At 51.0% G+C, this 17807-nt stretch overlaps 1 protein-coding gene across 2 annotated transcripts; it reads right to left on the minus strand.

Annotated features, from left to right (window-relative positions):
- Window positions 1-799: 799 nt before the first annotated feature.
- LOC124990442 (zinc finger protein 777-like) lies at window positions 800-17681 on the minus strand. 2 transcript variants are annotated; one of them, XM_047560564.1, is made up of 7 exons: window positions 17488-17681; window positions 14577-14930; window positions 13643-13769; window positions 12483-12587; window positions 9118-9222; window positions 7656-8267; window positions 800-5621 (listed from the first exon to the last, which is right to left on the minus strand). In XM_047560564.1, exons 1-7 carry the CDS (start codon window positions 17509-17511, stop codon window positions 5602-5604), a joined length of 1347 nt encoding a protein of 448 aa, XP_047416520.1. In that variant the 5' UTR covers window positions 17512-17681; the 3' UTR covers window positions 800-5601. The 2 variants fall into 2 exon arrangements, with proteins under 2 accessions (XP_047416520.1, XP_047416519.1); XM_047560563.1 differs by lacking the exon at window positions 800-5621 and having other exon boundaries at window positions 7009-8267.
- Window positions 17682-17807: the final 126 nt, after the last annotated feature.

Raw genomic sequence — 17807 nt, forward strand, 5'->3', positions numbered from 1 at the left:
AAGAGGAAATACTAGGGCTGGGGAGATAGCTCAGTTGGTAGAGTGCTCGCCTCACAAGCACTAAGGCCCTGAGTTCAATCCCCAGCACCCCCCCCCAAAAAAAAAAAAAGAAGAGGAAATACTAGTGCCCTACTCCCCACCTCCTCTGGGGACGCAGAGGGTGGTCACTCGCAAGCCAAGAGGAGAATCCTCATGAGGAACCCGATCTGTTGGCACCTCGTCTTGGATTTCAGCCACCAGAACTGTGAGGAAGAAGAACTTCCACTGATGAAGCTACCCAGTCTACGACACCATTACTGCAGCCCAGGCTGAAGAATAAAGTCCACGTGGTCATTTCAGCTGTTGTTTGGTTTAGATTTTGTTTGTTATCCTGACTGATATTTGAAGATAACAAGGCTGGTGAAACGGGACTTCCCACATAGCTTCCCCTGCACATCCCTTCTGGAACACGACTTGGCAAAACCATATTTATCAATTGACTCAGCCATACCACTTCTGAGAATGCACTTCAAAGAAATAAACGAAGCTGGATGCAAAGGTCTGTCCCTGTAGCCCCTGCTGAGGTGGGAGGATTGCTTGAGCTCAGGAGTTCAAGACCAGCTGGGAAAAATAGTGAGACCTCTTCTGGGGGGGACTGGGGAAGACAGGATAAAGAAAGAGCCATAGAAAATAACAAATCTTCGTCACGGTATTATTTGTAATTTAAAATAGAAAAAAAAAAAAAAAAAGCCCCGAATGTCCTGTAATAGGAGAATGGTTAACAACATTCACTCAATGGAATGCTATGAAGTCATTTTACAAGATCATTTAATTTTTATTAAGTACCTGCTATATGCCAGGCACTATGCTAAACAAGACAGACACAAAGATAAGAAAAGCAATGCTTGTTTTCAAAGAATTTACATTGTCATTCAAAACAACAGAAAGAAACTCTCTGGAGAATCCTAAATTTATCTGGGAATAAGCAGGAATTATAAGCTGGGATCTGTGTGCCACGATAGATCATAGGCATAACCAAGGAGGCGAGAACGAGGGGGAGCTTTTTAAAGCAGGAAGAAGTTGGAACAAACTGGAAACAAAGTTCATTAGTCACGGAGGGTCCCCGCAGGAGCTGTTGATGACTCGGTGACTGATGGTTTCCCGGGAGGTGTCTTCACAGAAATGTTCCCTGCTGTCAGACAGTTCTTGTAATAGTTCTTACCACAGGCCTATTTGAAGAAGGACTTGTGATACAAGCATGAGACCTCCTCTCTCATGACCTCCTGGTTCTCTGTGGTTTGGGTCTGATGTGACTCCATCTTGTCATCAAGAGCTTTCACATTTTCCCCTTTGATCAAGATCTTTGCCCCAAAGCATCACCAATGGTTTAACTTGTGGTTAGGTTGTCCCTCATTGCTGAGATGGACCAGTCCCAGTTGGTCCAATCTGAGGTCAGGGGAAATGACCAATAGCTATGTTAATGTCAAGACCCTCTTAGCCAGTTTTGAGTGACAAGGAGTCTTAGAGGAAGTGGCTCTCAGGCCAAGTCTGCCTAGAATTTACTGTGAGGTTGAACTTTGCTCTATAGGCATTGTCTATCATCTCTCAGTGCTGGGCCAGCATTATTCTGTTAGAAGTTGTACTTCTACAACAATTTGACAGGCAACAGGTTTGTATTTCTACAGAAATCTGACAGGCAACAAAGTTTTAAAAGTAATACAAAGTAATAATAATTCTATGACAACCCAGATTGTATAATAGTTTTTACATCATCAACTCAAGCCTGAAGGAACTGACTAAACAAACCGAATGACCTTCGGGAACTGCGAGACTTATTAGCAGATATGAGGGACAACTAGAAGAATCCATCGTCTACCCAGTCAGGTGGATAATAACTCAAAAACAGTAAACACAGCTCCACGCTAACACAGTTTTCCTTTGAAACATAATTCTTCTGTCTCTGGTTCCCCGTGAGTGACTCCATCTTGGCATCAGCAGCTTTCACAGCATTTTAGTGGAAGGAGACGCAAAACATTTATTTAATCATTCAAATGTTCTGTAGATATCTGTTATGTGCCAGGCACTATTGTGGGCACTGGACAGGAACAAAATAAAAACCTAGTCACATGGAGCTGACTATAGGTCAAATACCTGTGAGAAACACAGGCAGAGTAAGGGGAATGCACAGGGCCAGGGAGGCAGGGGAGGTTGCTACTTTAGATCCAGTGGTCAAGGATGACATGTGGAAAACCATTGTTAAGTGCACAGGGAGCGAGCTGTGTAGACATCTGAGGCGGGAGACCAGTGAGGGCCAAGGCCCAGAGGCAGGAGCATGACTGAGGGTGACCAGGTAAAAAGGATGATCCCTTCATCCTGACCATAAGGGGGCGCTGGGCAGCAGACCAGAGAACTGCACAAGCTGGGCTGTGAAGCGTGATGCTGGACAACCGGGGTGGCAGCAGAGGAGCCAGGGGCAGTTGAGGACTAGGGCATTATTCACACAATGGGGCGTCAGCGGATATTCAAGCTGCAGGTAACATGTCACATTTCATTTCAACCCATCATCCTGACAGATATGTAAAGGAGGGAAGGGGGAACTTACGAGAAGAGCTTAAATGTGGAAGCACCTACTTTATATGTGCATGTGTAAAAACACGGGCAGAAAAGACTAGAAGAAATGACATCAAAATTACAGCAGTGATTGGATCAGATGTTGCATTTATGAATTTTAAAAAAAGATTTTTTTTCCATATGTTTTGTGTCACATTTATGGCTTATTTTTATTTTTTATTACTTATTGCTTTTCCAGCACAGGTGATTGCTTGGCAAGTGGTCCACCCCTGAGTTACACCCTAGCTCCATTAATGACTTTAAAAAGGCCTGTCCACTCTCCGCTACTTAAAGTACAAAACTCAAACTCCTAGGTTTGGCAAGCAAGGCCTTTCACTTAACCCGCAGCTGGCGACACAGAACAGCAGCTGTCTTTTCATTGTACATCCCCAGCAAACGTGTGAAGCAGCGAGTGTACCGCTGTCAGCACCCCGGGCGGGGGTCTTCCTCATGCCGTTCTCCTGCGGGCGCCCTGACCTCCTGCTGAGCACGCACCTCACAGTCACACCGCGTGGCTCTGACCCGATGCTCACTCCTGAGCGTCATGCTCCTGCAGGCACGTCCTGACTTGGCAGTTGGTCTTTTCCTCTTCCGGCTTCTCCATCCACGCATATTCCCTACTTGCTGTCACCACTACTGCTTTGCAGTGGATGAGTGTTTGGCATGTCACTTGCACACACACCCCTCAGAGCACGGTCCTCCCCACAGCATTTACCACCCCATCTTACTGCCGTGCTACACTGGGCATGGGAAATGTTACTGAGTACTTGAATCCATCAACCCCAATCCTCCAGATTGCTGTAACCTCACGTGAAGAAAAGGGACTCTGGGCTGCGGTTGTGGCTCAGAGGTAGGGTGCTTGTCTAGCACTGTGAGGCACTGGGTTCCATCCTCAGCACCACATAAAAAAATAAAGATATCGTATGTATCTACAACTAAAAATATTTAAAAACAAACAAACAACCAGGGATTTTAAACCCCTGCTCTTTGGCAGTGCTTGGAACAGGTGAGGGAAAGCCCTCTCAAGCACCCTTAGACTAGGACCACTTAGGCATGGATCTACTCGAGGAAGGGCCTTATTTGGCTTAGTGTTCTACCATCGCCATCTTGAAACTCGAGATCTTGAACTTGTGTTTGTTTAGCCTTACTCTTCCCCAGGTGTGCCTCTAAAACCTCACGCCAGGCCAATGACCAGTCACTTCCCCACCCCAGGAGGAAATGATGTATGTGTCAAAGAACTTTGGGACCTGGATAAAGTACCACAAACCAGGGGGCTTGCAACAATGGAAATTTATTCTCCCACAGTTCTGGAGGCTAGAGGTCTCAAATCACGTGTCAGCAGGGTCACGCCCTCCGAAGGCTTAAGGTGAGAATCTGCTGTGGTCATCCTCAGTTTCTGAGCTGCATTCGTTGGCTGGTAGACACATCACTCAAACTCAATCCATTGTCATGTGATCGCCGCGTTGTCTCCATCTTCACGGTTTTCTCTTCTTACAGGGACACCAGTCTTACTGAATTAAGTCTTATCCTACTCTGGCGTAACTTCATCTTACTGAGATCTCAATTAGATCTGCAAAGACCTTATCTCCAACTTGAGCCACATTCTAGGTCTTGGAAGTCAGGACTAGAACCTATCTTTCAGTGACACAATACAACCCACAACAAGGTGCCATCAACAACTGCAGTCAAGCACTTGGGTCTGGACCATTGGGGAGGGAGTGGCTGTAAGACAATGGCCTAAAGTAAATGGAGTGGAAATTCAAGAAAGGAAGAGTAACAAGGAAGGAATTGGAAGCTTTTGGGAGTAAGGTGTCTTACTCAGCCCAGGCTGCCATAATAAAATGCCAGACTGCAGAGCCTAGACTACAGGAATTTCACAGCTCTGGAGGCTAAAGCTGAGGTCACAGTGCTACACACTTGGGTCCTGGTGAGAACTCTCCTTCTGTCCTGTACACAGTCACCTTCTCATCCCGTCCCCACCTGGCAGAGTTCTGATCTCTTCCTGCAAGGCCACTAATCCCATAGTGACCCCATCCTGATGATCTCATCTAAACCTAATCACCTCATCCAAAGGTCCCATCTCCAAAAACCACACTGAAGTCAGGGCTTCAACACATGAACTTGAAGACGCAATTCAGCCCACAGCAGAACGTTGGATGAATTTAGTACAGGAAATCAGAGAACCCACCACCTTTATTGTCTGAAGGTCCAGATAACCCGCCCTGCAATAGGTATGCACTTAAGGCCAGGGAGGCACTGGGAGGCCAGGGGGATTGTTGTCTGCAGCTTGGGTTTGGGGCAGGAGTTGCTGACACAGAACTGAACTCCCTGGTGCCAAAAGAAACCATGGGAATCCAGAAGGAAGAGGCAAACTCAAGAGCAGTCCTGGATCTGAACTGTTGGTAGCCCATATCAACAGAATAACAAAGCTATTGCTGGTTCACTTTTACACATTGAGGACCTTTGTCTAAAAATAAATCTTCTGACCTAGCATTGTCAAGAATAAATCTTGGTGGCAAACATATCAGTCACCTAGCCAGTTTTCACTTTGTAAAAGGACACCTCATGCACCTCACGTTTGCCAGTGTGGGAACATGTCTACAGTGGGACACACTTAACAGCCTGCATTAGTAACAGTCAGGATGAAATGGATGCATTTTTTTTTCCTTGCTTAGTGAAACAGAAAATAAAGGTGTGTCTTCCAATTGATGGAGTTTAGATTTGATGACATAGTTAATGTATAAATATTATTCCAGGTGGGAAATGGTAAAGAGGTGCTAAACTTTGCATTTCAGGTCAATGGCATTAAAATTGGGTGTGGTGCCACACGTGGGCCACTCATTCATCCCAGAGGCAAGTGCTGTCCAGGCGCAGACCCAGGGCTGAATGCTAAGGCCCTGCCCTCCAGGCCTACTTCACTCTGCCCGCCTTTGGAGCCCTGTCCTGGACTTGAGTCCATCTGGGACTTTTCTTCAGAACTTCAAAATGCAGCACAGTTGAATCAACTGTAGTTCACCACTGCTCATCAGAACCTGGAGTCAAACAGTTACTACATCGTAAACAAGAACAATCCCCAGCAGGGTCAGCAGGGGAGGGGCTTACGGTTCCACACAAATCTCCTTAGGTTTTAAGTGATTACGGTAAATTAGAACTTCCCCCAAACCCGACACTAGATATAGACACGAAAGCCAGGGGGCAGCACGGGAGCTGCCATGCTCTCCAAGTGCAGCCTCTAGTGCACCCACTCTGCTCCCATGTCCCCCAAAGCAAGGAAAATGGTAGAGACAGCACCACTCCTCCGGTGTGCATCCCTAGGAACGCACATGCATACTCCAAGTACTGGGGGTTAGGGGATAATCTGACAGCGGGGTCTCAGAACTCCTAGGGGATCTAGGAAGCCAGTGTGGGCTGAGATCTCCTGTAGTCGGGGAGGAACTTATCAAAATGACAGGGTTCCAAACCGGCCAGCTACCCATAAGCCCGACCTGAAAAGCCCATGTTGCTGGCCCAAATTTTTGAGATAGAGAGTGACCAAGATCTCAAGGGTCTCTTCTGCTGCTGGCAGGCCACATCCTGTTTCTTCCTTCCTTCCTCGCAAATTGCAGTGCTTCTGCCAACATTCACTGTGCCCATGCCACCTGCTGGCATTTGCGCCCACACTCCCGGTGCTACAGATGATGCGAGCTACCCTTCCTAGTCCCAGCAAAACATGACGAGGCCTTGGTTCTTCTGTGTTCATCCCCAGTGGGGCACAGGTCGGGTTCCAGAAAGGCCCCTTTGCCTGCCCGCTCCAGCAACAGCTTGAAGGCAAACCTTACACCAATTAAACGGTGCCTCATGGGGGCCAGCAGGGCTCTTTGTGAGCTCTGAGCCAGTAACCCCGGCCTTCTGGGACACTCTGGCTCACAAAGTTGCCTTTCCCAGGTTGGAGAGCAGAAAATTGGGAGCCACACAGAAAATCCCCATGAATTTTATGGCAACTCACCAAGGCTCTTGGTTCTGTACTGACGGGCACTTGGACTTGGCTATTTAAAGGGAAGCTAGGCTATTTCCACCTGAAGAAAACCCTTAGCATCTGCACAGTTCCTAAGAGGGGAGCCGAGGGCTGCTAGGAGGGCAAGCCCACGTCCCCGTGAGGCACTGAGCGTGACCTTGGAAGCAGGTCCTCCAATTTTACTCCCTTCCTGGAGAGGTCCCAGCAGGTCACTCCCTCCCCACCCAAGAAGTCCCTTCCTACAATGGGCCCTGCCTCCAATCCTCCGCAGAGCCTTCCTGCAGCAAGAAGTCCCCCAGGCACTTTGCCCACTCCATCCCTGGAAGAACAGCCTGGGCTGGGAGAGTGCTTCCCTCGCATGCACAAGGCCCTGGTTCAATTCCCAGCACCACCACAAAAAAAAAAAAAAAAGGGGGGGGGGGCAGCCTCCCCTGGGAAGCCTACTGGACAGCACCATGTCCTCCACAGAACCGGCAGGCTCCCCTTAGGAGAGGTAGCTTGGATTCGAGGGGCACCCAGGGTCTCTGTGTCCTCAGGGATCACCTGAGGGAGCTCTCTAGGTGCTACCTGGCATTCTCCATCTTCACACTGGAAAGAAAACTGTGAAGGGACCCCCGCAGCTCCTCCTGACCACTGCCACTCAGTTGCCTGCCCCCAGGGTGCACCCTGTGGTCCCACTCGGCTCCAGTGCCCTCAGATCTGGGTGGAACAGAAGGGTCACTGGGGGTCCTTCCCCACGGTGCACCTCTGAGGAGGCCCACGGGGGGCTCGTGGCTTGGAGAGCCCCTCTCACAAGCTGCACAAGCGGAGGAGGTGCGGCTGGCATGGCTGCCCTGGTGGCGCACGAGCCAGGAGCGACAGGTGAAGCTCTTGCCGCAGTGGCCACAGGTGAAGCGCTTCTCCTGCGAGTGGCCACGCAGGTGCCGCAGAAAGCTGGGCTTGTGTGCGAAGCGCGTGCCACACTGGGAGCACTGGAAGGCGCGCTCTCCCGAGTGCACGCGCTGGTGCACCGTCAGGTTGGCCAGGCGTGTGAAGCGCTTGTCACACTGCGTGCACGGGAAGGGCTTCTCACCCGTGTGCGTGCGACGGTGCTCCACCAGCGTGGACAGGCGGCCGAAGCACCGGCCACACTGCGTGCACGGGAAGGGCCGCTCGCCGGTGTGCGTGCGACGGTGCTGCAGCAGCGTGGACAGGCGGCCGAAGCGCTTCTCGCACTCGGCGCACTCGTACGGCTTTTCCCCCGTGTGCGTGCGGTAGTGCGTGGTGAGCGTCGACTGATGAACAAAGCTCTTGCCGCACTGGGCACAGGTGTGGGTGCGCTGGGTCGTGTGCACACTGCCGTGGCTAGTGACGGTGGCGGGCTGCGTGACGCTCTTAGGACACTGCTCACAGGCGAGGGGCTGGGGGTCACGGTGCCAGCGCTCCTGCTGTGCGCCGAGCTCCTTGCTGCTGAAGCCCTGGTCATGCTCAGCACAGGGCCAGCACTGCTCTGGCGCAGCCTGGCTCTGCGGACCTGGAGGGCAGGAGGTCACCTCTTTTTCCCTTGTGGCATGAGGCAGGTCTCCACAGGTGCCCCCCTGCACGTCCTCCTTGCCAGGTTCCCCTTCAGCTGCCAAGGCTGGCTCCAGGACCTCGGACTTCCCCTCCAGGATCCTCTTCTCTGCGCTGGCTGGCCAGGTCTGTGCTAGGAAGGGACAGCAAGCGGGTCACCTCTGGAGCCAGGTCACCCTGCTCCTTTGCTCTCCTGTTATCAGTAGCCTCCACCCCTACTCACGAGTCTATCACTAAAGGCCTCCACTCTGGCTGCAGGCTACCTGATCTTCTGCCTGCCTTCTGCCAGGTTCCCAGGCCGAGCTACTCTATGAAATGTCACCCAAATGCCCTGTTCATCCAGCTCTGTGCCTCAGCTCCAGCATCCTCTCCACCTGCAATGCCTCTCTCACCACGCTTCAGGGCCCTCTCTGCCTCTGCTCTCCCAGGAGTCTCCCAAGACCAGCGAAGTGGTATTTTCCCTGGAAGCACCTTATCTGCCACACATGGCCACAAGACGTCGCGTTTGCCACAGCTTAGCGGCAGCGCATCTTTGCCTGTACACTGTTAAGCAGATGTGCTTCTTCTTAGGATAACGTTCATCATTTTCACAAGATCCCAAGGGGCTCTCTGGTTCTCTTCCTCTTCTTCCTTTATACTGCTTACCTGTATTAATCGTCTCTCTCCCCCAACCATAAGTTCCTTGTGGGGACAGGGGAATCTCTATCTAATGCATCAATGAGTCCCCATAGTGCCCAGCACCATGCTGGCCAGTTTGTAAAATGAAGTTAGGAAACATTTTCAGGAGTAAAAGGAGAATGAGTTCATGCAACTCTACAGGAGGACACCCCAGCAAACAGATGAGGCCACACAGATACAGCACAACACAGGCTGCCTGACGCTGCCTCCCGCTTCAGGACACTCCTGCAGAAGGCTCTGCTGCCCCACGGGGCCCTCGGTCCAAGGCCCAGGGACGCAGCCTGCAGCCCTGCCCTGAGTCTTACCTGAGCACAGGTGTGCAGTGGCCTCCTGCAGGTTCCTCCCACATGCTTCTTCCTCTTGCTTGATCTGAAGCAGACCTCCCGGGAGAGAGCCCATCTGGCCTGCTTCTAAGGGAGAGGGGAGGAGGCCCTGAGGGCATCAGAGGTCTGGGCTTCCTTCCTCTCGTGGTCTGAGTCAGGGACAGCCATCAGCAGGCTCTACCAGCAGAACTATAGGTCCCAACAAGGGCAGAGCAGACACCAGGATCTCCAGGAACACTGGCCTGTGCTGTGGCAGGGAGCCAGGAGACCTGGGTTTGTGTGGCAGTGAGTGATCGGCTGCGGGCTGTGACCAGGTGGCTGGTAGCCTTCCACCACCACCTGCCTTACTCCTGGAGTAACGGAGGGCCTGGTGTTTGGCTGGGCCCACAAACCCCAGAATAAAGACCATGTTTCCAGGCCTTCCCTGCCAGCAGACAACTAACGGGATGTGAGGAACTCCACTCCACTAATCACATGACCTGACAATCTCATCTAGAACAGGAGGAAACAAAAGGCTGTCAGAGTTAAAAGAGCCTGATAAGAACAAATGTGTGTTCACTGAATGAGAAATGTGCTTTCTTAAACAGAACGGGCATCCCCTTCCCCTCTGGCTACCGCTTCGCCCATTTTGTCCCATCGTCCCAGAAGCAAAACACCTATACACACTTGAATTGGGAAACAAATACACCACTCATAGTAACTTCGAAATAATTATTTTTGCAGAACTGAAAACTTGTGAATTTAATGGGTTAATGGCTGTGACGTGGCAGTGGCCATGAGGACAAGACCCGCCCTAGGAAAGGCGAAGCAACAAGCTGGAAGGAGCCTAGGCCTGTGCCTGACCTGCCAAATAAGTCCTGTCAGGAGGAGAAACCAATCACTATCTAATTTAAGCTACTATCTCATTGTTTGAGTTTAGTTTTTTTCAGTCTCTGTTTTGGAAGCCTACATAACACAGTGTCCTTGGTAGGCGTACTTCAGGGGCCAAGTGTCCTCACGAATCTGCACCAATCTCTAAGGCCCACCTCAAAAAATAGAACAATCACTGTTCCTCCTTCCTACCTTGAACTTGATAAGGGTTAGGCATAATTTTTTGTTAAATAAATGAATAAATGGTAACATTCTAATCCACCAACATCCACATCACTCAACTATGGGCCAGGTTTTGTATTCAGGGGCACATACAGTCCCCTTCTGACGTGCCTGATGCACTCTGATCCAGTCACACGGAGCAGATGCCAGCCCAGCCACACAGGCCTCACTGCCATGTGGAGGCTGGCTCCGCAATGAACAAGGGCCCTGCAAACCATGTTTCTAACAGGTTCCTAGCAGCCCAGCCTTCAGAGAAGGAAGGGGATCAAAATGTCCACTTAAAGACATTTTGTCCTTATTCAGTTAAAGACAAAAAGATCCTTACTAAACACATACTGTTGACTGAAAACAGCAAGCTGTAGAGTGATATGCATAGTACATCTGTTTTAAAACCCTAGATTTTTCTACATACATGCATATATGTAAAAACATGAGAAAAAAGCCTAAAAGGTCTTATACCAAAATGATCATGAGGGCTATGCTGGGGGGAACAAGGACCAGGTGGGTGGCCAGTACAGAGCCCTTCCACTTCACACGTAACCTCTGTGCTGCTTAGTGAGAATGTATTCCTATAAGAAGGCATTTGCATGATTCATGTTTTAATTCATCTGCATCAGCAAAACACAGACACTCTCAAAGGTCAGAGGTTGGCTAGTTGCTGATCAGGGGATCTCTACAGCCTGCTTCTCAAATTCTGACTGCATTCGAACCACCGGGGACATGCTGAAATTGCAATGCCCAGATCTAGAGGATCCTGTTCACATCTCTCCCAGAATTCTGATAGGAGGAGCCCATGTGTGGAAACTTCTAGAAAATAAAGTACATGTGCACCCACATATCCTAGGCCCACTGGTCTGTGGTAGAGTGTGAAGACAGTTCCTAGGAACACGGCCCAGGGAGGAAGCAAAGCTCTCTCCAGATGAAAGTGGAAAAGCTTATAGAGAGTGGACTGCAAGAAACTGACTGCCAAGACAGCAGTGACCCAGGGCACAGGCAGCCCCCAAGTCCTGAGGACACCTCCTTTCATCTCCTGATGCTTACTCTAGCCTCCTTCCAAAGCAATCCCCAGCCCCATGGGAGAGCTGTAGGCACCTCCACAGGGGCACCTCCAGGGACCTGTAGGCCAGGCCCAGGCTGCTCTGCATCTGCCTGGGAGCAGCACAGCCTCTGAAGAGCCCTGTCCTGCCCAGACTGGCAGTGGGCACCCAGATACCTCCCTACACCACAGGGGAGGGAGCACCACCTGAATCTTGGAGTACCAGAATTCAGTGGAGTCACAAGAGCCACTGTCCACCAAGCCCTCACACTCAGCTCCGCAGCCTGCTTGGGCTGCCACCGGCTTCCTGCCACAAGGCCTGGCCCTTGACTTGGCTCACTCTCTGCAATGCCCTGCAGGGGTCCCAGATACTTTAGCCTCAGGCCTCCATGCCAGCCACTCAGAACTCACGTTACCAATTCCTTCTTCCTTGTTCTGGGGTGACTCTGTGACTTAATTTACCTATTCAGAGAGTCTGCTTCAAAACAAAGCCTTTCTCCACAAATAAAGAATTCAAAAGAAAGGAGTGGTGTCCTGGCATGATCCTTTGTGTTCTTGCATCCCAACAACCAGAGCTCCCTTTCCCCTGTTCTGTGTCTGGCTACCATTTGAATAAAGGATTCCACACCTTTTAAAAAAAAAAAAAAAGAAAGAAAGCTAGCTTTGAAATCTGTATTCGATCCACTATTATCTGAAAAATAATGAAAATTGAGCTCCTAATGTGGCTCACTGTTCATTTAGTAATCATTCATCCTTTATGATCCACGTATGTGTCAGGCACTGTGTTAAGTGCCATGAGGGGACATTATAGTAACACTCTGTCCTTTCTTGAGCACAGTGCAGCCTTAAGGAAGCTCAAGATGAAGCCTGCAGTCAGGAGCAGAGAGAGCAGGTGCCACAGGCCGTGGGGACAGAGAAGGTATTCAAAGTTTCAAAGAGGATCCTGCAAGTGCTAGAACAGCCCCTGAGTCTTTGGTTCCTAGGTATATGCTCTGCCCTCAGCCTATCCCCACAGCAATCAGGGTGGTTTCAGGCCATGGTGATGGCTTTAGGGGGAAGCTCAGGAAGCAGCCCCCACATTCCCCAGGCATCGAACACCTGGGTCTGCCCAACTGCGGGCTGTGGCATGTGGCAGCTCACTTCCCCCTCTGCCTCTGTATCTTAGGAAGGGATACTGACACCTGTTCCAGATAAAACCAGGAACAGCGTGGGGACTCACCAGTGCCTGGGTTCCTGTTCCCCTCTGCACTGGGCAGGCTGTGGTTGCCTACCTCATCTCCCGTCTCCGCTAGGGTCAGGCACTCTGGTGTGGTGGCTTCTTGGTCTGTGGGGAGAAGAGGGCAGTGAAGGGCTCCCTTCTGCAGGCTGAGAGCAGGACCTGCATGTGCTCCCTTCAAGATGCATATGGTATGGGGTATCTGGGACACTGGATGGAGTGGGGCGAGGCCTCCCAGTGCCCCTAGCCAGAAGCATGAGCAATAAGAACAGGAGGAAAGGCTTCTATCCTGCCCCTCTCTCGGACAGGAGGAGACCACGGTCACCTAGTCCAGCTGCTTCATGTGACATTGTGAGAAACTGAGGCCCAAGTTGGGGAGTCATTAAACGTGGTAGTCTGCTCCCTGGCCTCCTGCTGCCCTTCTTCCACATGCTCGCCCCTACCTGCTCTTGCCAGGCACTACCCCTTACCCTGCATTCCTGCAAGACACTGGCACCCTCTTCTAGAAGAGGAAGCTTGGTGCCAGGAGAGGGAAGCAAGGCATTCTTTCCTGTGCTTCGCTCTCCCTACAAGGCAAGAGAGAGGACACAGCCAACTGCTCATTTGCCCAAAGCACTGGGAGAATTCAGGTGCATGAGCAGGGTGGCAGTGGAGGAGGGGAGCCACAAACATCTGGACCTAATCAAGTCTCACCCAGGCACCTGTGCACACCTGCCTGGAAGACCCAAGGCTTAGGACTGGCCCTTATTTTCTGGACCCAGGACACCTTTTAAAGCTTGCCCACAATTAATTCTGCATTCAGCAGAAGATCGCTGCGAACTCCAAAATTCAGAGCACAGTTCAGGGAGTCCTAGGGTTGTAAACATGAGTAGGGGAGGCCCTGCTCCCCAGAAGTGAACTGTGCCTGTAGGAGCAGCTTTGAGACACATGAAGGGCAGATTCCAGTCTGTCTTTCTCTTCCCTGAGGTCTTGGAAAAGCCATTCAATCTCGGTGTGTTTCAATGCTTAAGACCCAAAAATGGGAAGAAAGGATACCTTTACCTGCCTGAAGGCAGAGGACGACCGGATGACACCAATGTACTTCTGCCTCTCTGAGCCAAGGGTTTCAACTAACTGAACAACAAAATGAAAGCAAGGTTTGGAAGCCCCAGCTGGCCCCTCACCTGCAGAGCCCAGCGTCTTGCGGCTTCCCTTTGCCACTTGCTTGCAAGGCCCCTTCTTCCAGTCTCGTAAGCTGCCCTCCTGCTGCTCTGAGAAACACATGGCCACCTCTTCAGCTGTCATGGGCACCTGGAAATACAAGTTCCCCAGGTCCGCAAGGAGTTACAACCGCTTCAGGGAACAACTAGAACCAACTGTACTCTCCCCTCCCTTCCCCCAAACCAGAGCACACTGTTTTTCAAACCACTGGGCAAATGCAGGTCTTCTCCATCACATCTGCTTCAGATAAGGGGCAGAACCAGGGGCTAGGGACCCTGGGTTAGGGCTCTTGAGGTCTACTACTCTCTTCTAGGCACAAATCTATCTTCTATTCCACATGTGGGCTTCATGGAAGGACTTTCTGTTACCTCTCACTCTCAGAGATCATTCTAGAATAAGATAACTCTTTTTTGGTAAAAGGGTTTGAAGCCAGGGGTGTTTAACCATTGAGCATATCCCCAGCCCACCTCATCCCCACTGGGCTTTTTCTTTTTAATCTTTTTTTTTTTTTAAGTTGTTGATGGACCTTCATTTTATTCATTTATTTATATATGGTACTGAGAATCAAACTCAGAGCTTCACATACAACAGGCAAGCACTCTACCACTGAGCCACAACCCCAGCATCCCCAGCACAATTTTTTAATATATCATTTTGAGTCAGGGTCTCACTAAGTCACTCAGGGCCCCATTAAGTTGCTGAGGCTGGCTTTGAACTTGCAATCCTCCTGCCAGAGCCTCTCAAGCTGCTGGGATTACAGGGGTACAGGGGTGCACCACTGGACCCAGCTTAAAGTCCAAGGGTGACTAGCATTGGGTGCCAAGAAATCAAGCTTCAGCAGCCAAGGGGCCTCTCTCCACTCTGCCTGTGAGGACCCTCCTGAGTCAGTTCCTGTACCTTGGGGACCTCGCCCTTGCTGCCGGGTGGCAGCCGCAGGACCCAGGAGCTCCCATTGCGCAGCAGGTTCTCCACGTTCTCCAGTCGCCTCTGCAGCAGCCCGTACTCCTGCAGCAGGGTCCCCAGCACGGCCCACTTGCCCTCCAGCTGGTTGCCGAACTCCACGGCCATCTTCTCATAGTCAGCCAGCTTCTTCTCAGCTGTCCCTGTTCGAACTTCCAGGCTTTGAAGCTGGGCAGCCTGCAACTCTGTCTTCTTCTCCACGGCCTGAACAGCAGCCAGGATGGCCAGAAGGGAGATCTCTGCAGACTGAATCTGGGCCTCTCGTTGGCAGTCAGTCCCCAGGTGCCAATCCTACAACCAGACACAAGGATGTGAGTCAGCTGCCAAAAGAGGAACCAATGCCATTTCCAGATACAAGAAATGCAGGCTCCTTTGGAATGGAAGAAACTTCTCCCAGGTGCCAAAAGTCCTTTCTGGTTGGAACACCAAACAGACCCAACCTGACAGATGGTCAAGTCAGCAGACCTTAGACTTCACAGAGCCTGTGTGTGAAGAATCTTGAACCATCCCTGGGAGCAGTGGAAAAAATGAAATAGCATGCATTATCATCATAAATAGAGTGTAATACCAGTTCTTCTATGAATACCAATACCAGTTCTTCTATGAACTTTTATTAGCCAATTACTTAACTAATCACTTTTTTTTTGGGGGGGGGGGGTTCTGGGAATTGAACCCAGAGGGGCTTAACCATTGAGTCACATTCCCCAGCCCTCCTCTTTTTAAATTTTTTTTTTTAGTTGTAGGTGGACATAATACCTTTATTTATTTATATTTTTGTGGTGCTGAGGATCAAACCCTGTGCTTCACATGTGCTAGGCAAGCGCTCTACCACTGAGCCACAACTCCAGACCCCCCTTCTTTATATTATTAATTAGAGGGCTGAAATCGCTGCCTCACCTTCTCCTCAAGTACACGGCACCCTCACCCGCCCACTACTAGGCTCAGAGGGAATAAGGACTGTTCTGACCTTGATAATCTTTTTTTTTTTTTTTTTTTTTTTTTTTTTTTTTTGTGGTGCTGGGGATTGAACCCAGGGTCTTGTGCTTGTGAGGCAAGCACTCTACCAACTGAGCTATCTACCCAGCACCCTTGATAATCCTGAAGGCCTGATACCTGCTGGTGTGTGATTTCCTGCCCTGCCTGGAAAACTGGGTGCTTGTGACCCAGGTGCCTAATAGACCAGCCTCCAAGGTAGTCACCACACTAGGAGGCCATATCTAGCTGCCAGGAAACAGGGGCCAGAAAAAGACAAAAGATAGCACCTTAAAGTAGTCAGAACAAGGATATAGTGAAAAAAAAAAAAATCCTGCCCATAGGAGGTGAACACTGTATCATGCATTACTAGAAATAACAAAATAAAGAGCCCAGGAATGCCTCAGTGGAGGCGGGGGCAGCTGAGGCATGACGGCAGGACTCCTGGATGGAGCGCTCCTAGATCTTGACCCACATCTAACCTGTCTTCCGAATGCTGTACACCTGGAGGTGAAGCATGCTACTTCTCTAGGGACATCGCGGCGCTGCTACCTCCTAAGGCAGTGGTGTGGATGGAGTGCATCAGAGGTATGGAAAAGCACTCGGGGTGTATGACAGCACCACTTGGCGTTCTACTGAAAACAGGCCATGGAACAATGGCCAGAATGTGTTCCTAAACAAAAATTGTGATTAATCCAATTTATCCCAAGACCTCTCCCCAAAAACAACTCAGTAAAAGGTCCCACACATACAAAGTACTAGTCACCAGATATCTGTCCTTCCTTCCATCTCTTACAGCATGATGGGTCCATCCCCGAGTCTGGCCTCTGACCCATACAATGTACAGCATAGCCAAGAGAAGGCAAATAGTCTTCATAGATTTGGGGCAAACATCTTTTATCTCTCTGCAGTGCCCTGCCACAAATCTGGCATGCAGGAATGTCAATAAAATTTCTGCAAAGCTATTGTTAACAGGAGATGCTCTTTATCTTCTGAGACACAGAAAATCCCAGCAGTTCAGTCACACCAGTCAGGGAGGGCCTAGGTCAAACCTGAGTCTGAAATACTAATCAAAAGTCCGGCACACCTGTAATCCTAGTGGCTCAGGAGGCAGAGGCAGGAGGATCACAAGTTCAAATGCAGCCTCTGCAAAAGCGAGGCACCAGTGAGACCCTGTCTAAATAAAACGCAAAACAGTGCTGGGGATGTTGCTCAGTGGCCGAGTACCTCTGAATTCAGTGCCTAGTACCAAAAAAAAAAAAAAAAAAAAAAAAATCCCGCATACATAATGCAGATCAGCTCCCAGCAGCTGTGTTAGGGATTGCCCGGGGGAATTTTGGAAAACAAGGGCAACCTCCCGCAGGAATCCATCCTGACTGGAATCAGAGCTCAGGTCTGGAAAACCGTTTTGGGACTCTCCAGGTAGGGATTCAAGATCGGCTCCCAGAAGGATGTGAGGGCCTGATGAGACAAATATCTCCTCCCCAGACCATGACTTAGCTTGGAAAAAGATTAGATAACGGGGTGGAAAGTCCCTCTGAGATGGGTCAGTTGTGGCGGGGGTGGGGGGCAGATCCCTGAAAGAAAGGTCCAGGAAAAGAAGCCTTGCAAGAGTCTCCGGAGTGAGGACTCCCACATCACCTCCCCCCACACCTGGTCCTACAGAGCCAGCGCTCCGGACCTCGGGCATCTCGCGGTGAAATTCGATTGCTCTCTGCTACCCGCGAGGAAACTGGGGCCGAGAAGGCGAAGGGACTTCATCGTGTGGCCCGAGGCGTCCTCCCCACTACGGAAGGTGGCAGACTGGGGTAGGGCATCCTGACGAATTCAGGACTCGGCTCCAAGTGCCCACATCCACCGTGAGGGCCGCCCTTACCGGAGCCGCGGCCGCCTGAGCCATGGTCCTGCGCTGTCAAGCCAGGCGGGAGTCACCGTCGCCGCCGCGCCCGGTCCTCTCCGCAGGCGGTGCGAGCCCGGACCTGCCTTCCCCGCGGACCCGGCGCGCGGCCGCAGGGACACGAGACGCTCGCGGACCCGGGCGGAAAGCCAGGTCCGAGCCGGAGCGCCGCTCTGCAGGCAGCGGGACCGCAGAGCCAGGCCACGGGCGGGTCCCGCCCCCTCCGGAGCCGGCTCCCCATTGGCCAGCCGGGAAGCCCGCCCCCGCCCGCGAGCGTTAGGCCGCAGCCCGGAGTCCGC

This window comes from Sciurus carolinensis, chromosome 8, assembly GCF_902686445.1.
Source record: "Sciurus carolinensis chromosome 8, mSciCar1.2, whole genome shotgun sequence".
NCBI classification, from domain to species: Eukaryota; Metazoa; Chordata; class Mammalia; order Rodentia; family Sciuridae; genus Sciurus; species Sciurus carolinensis.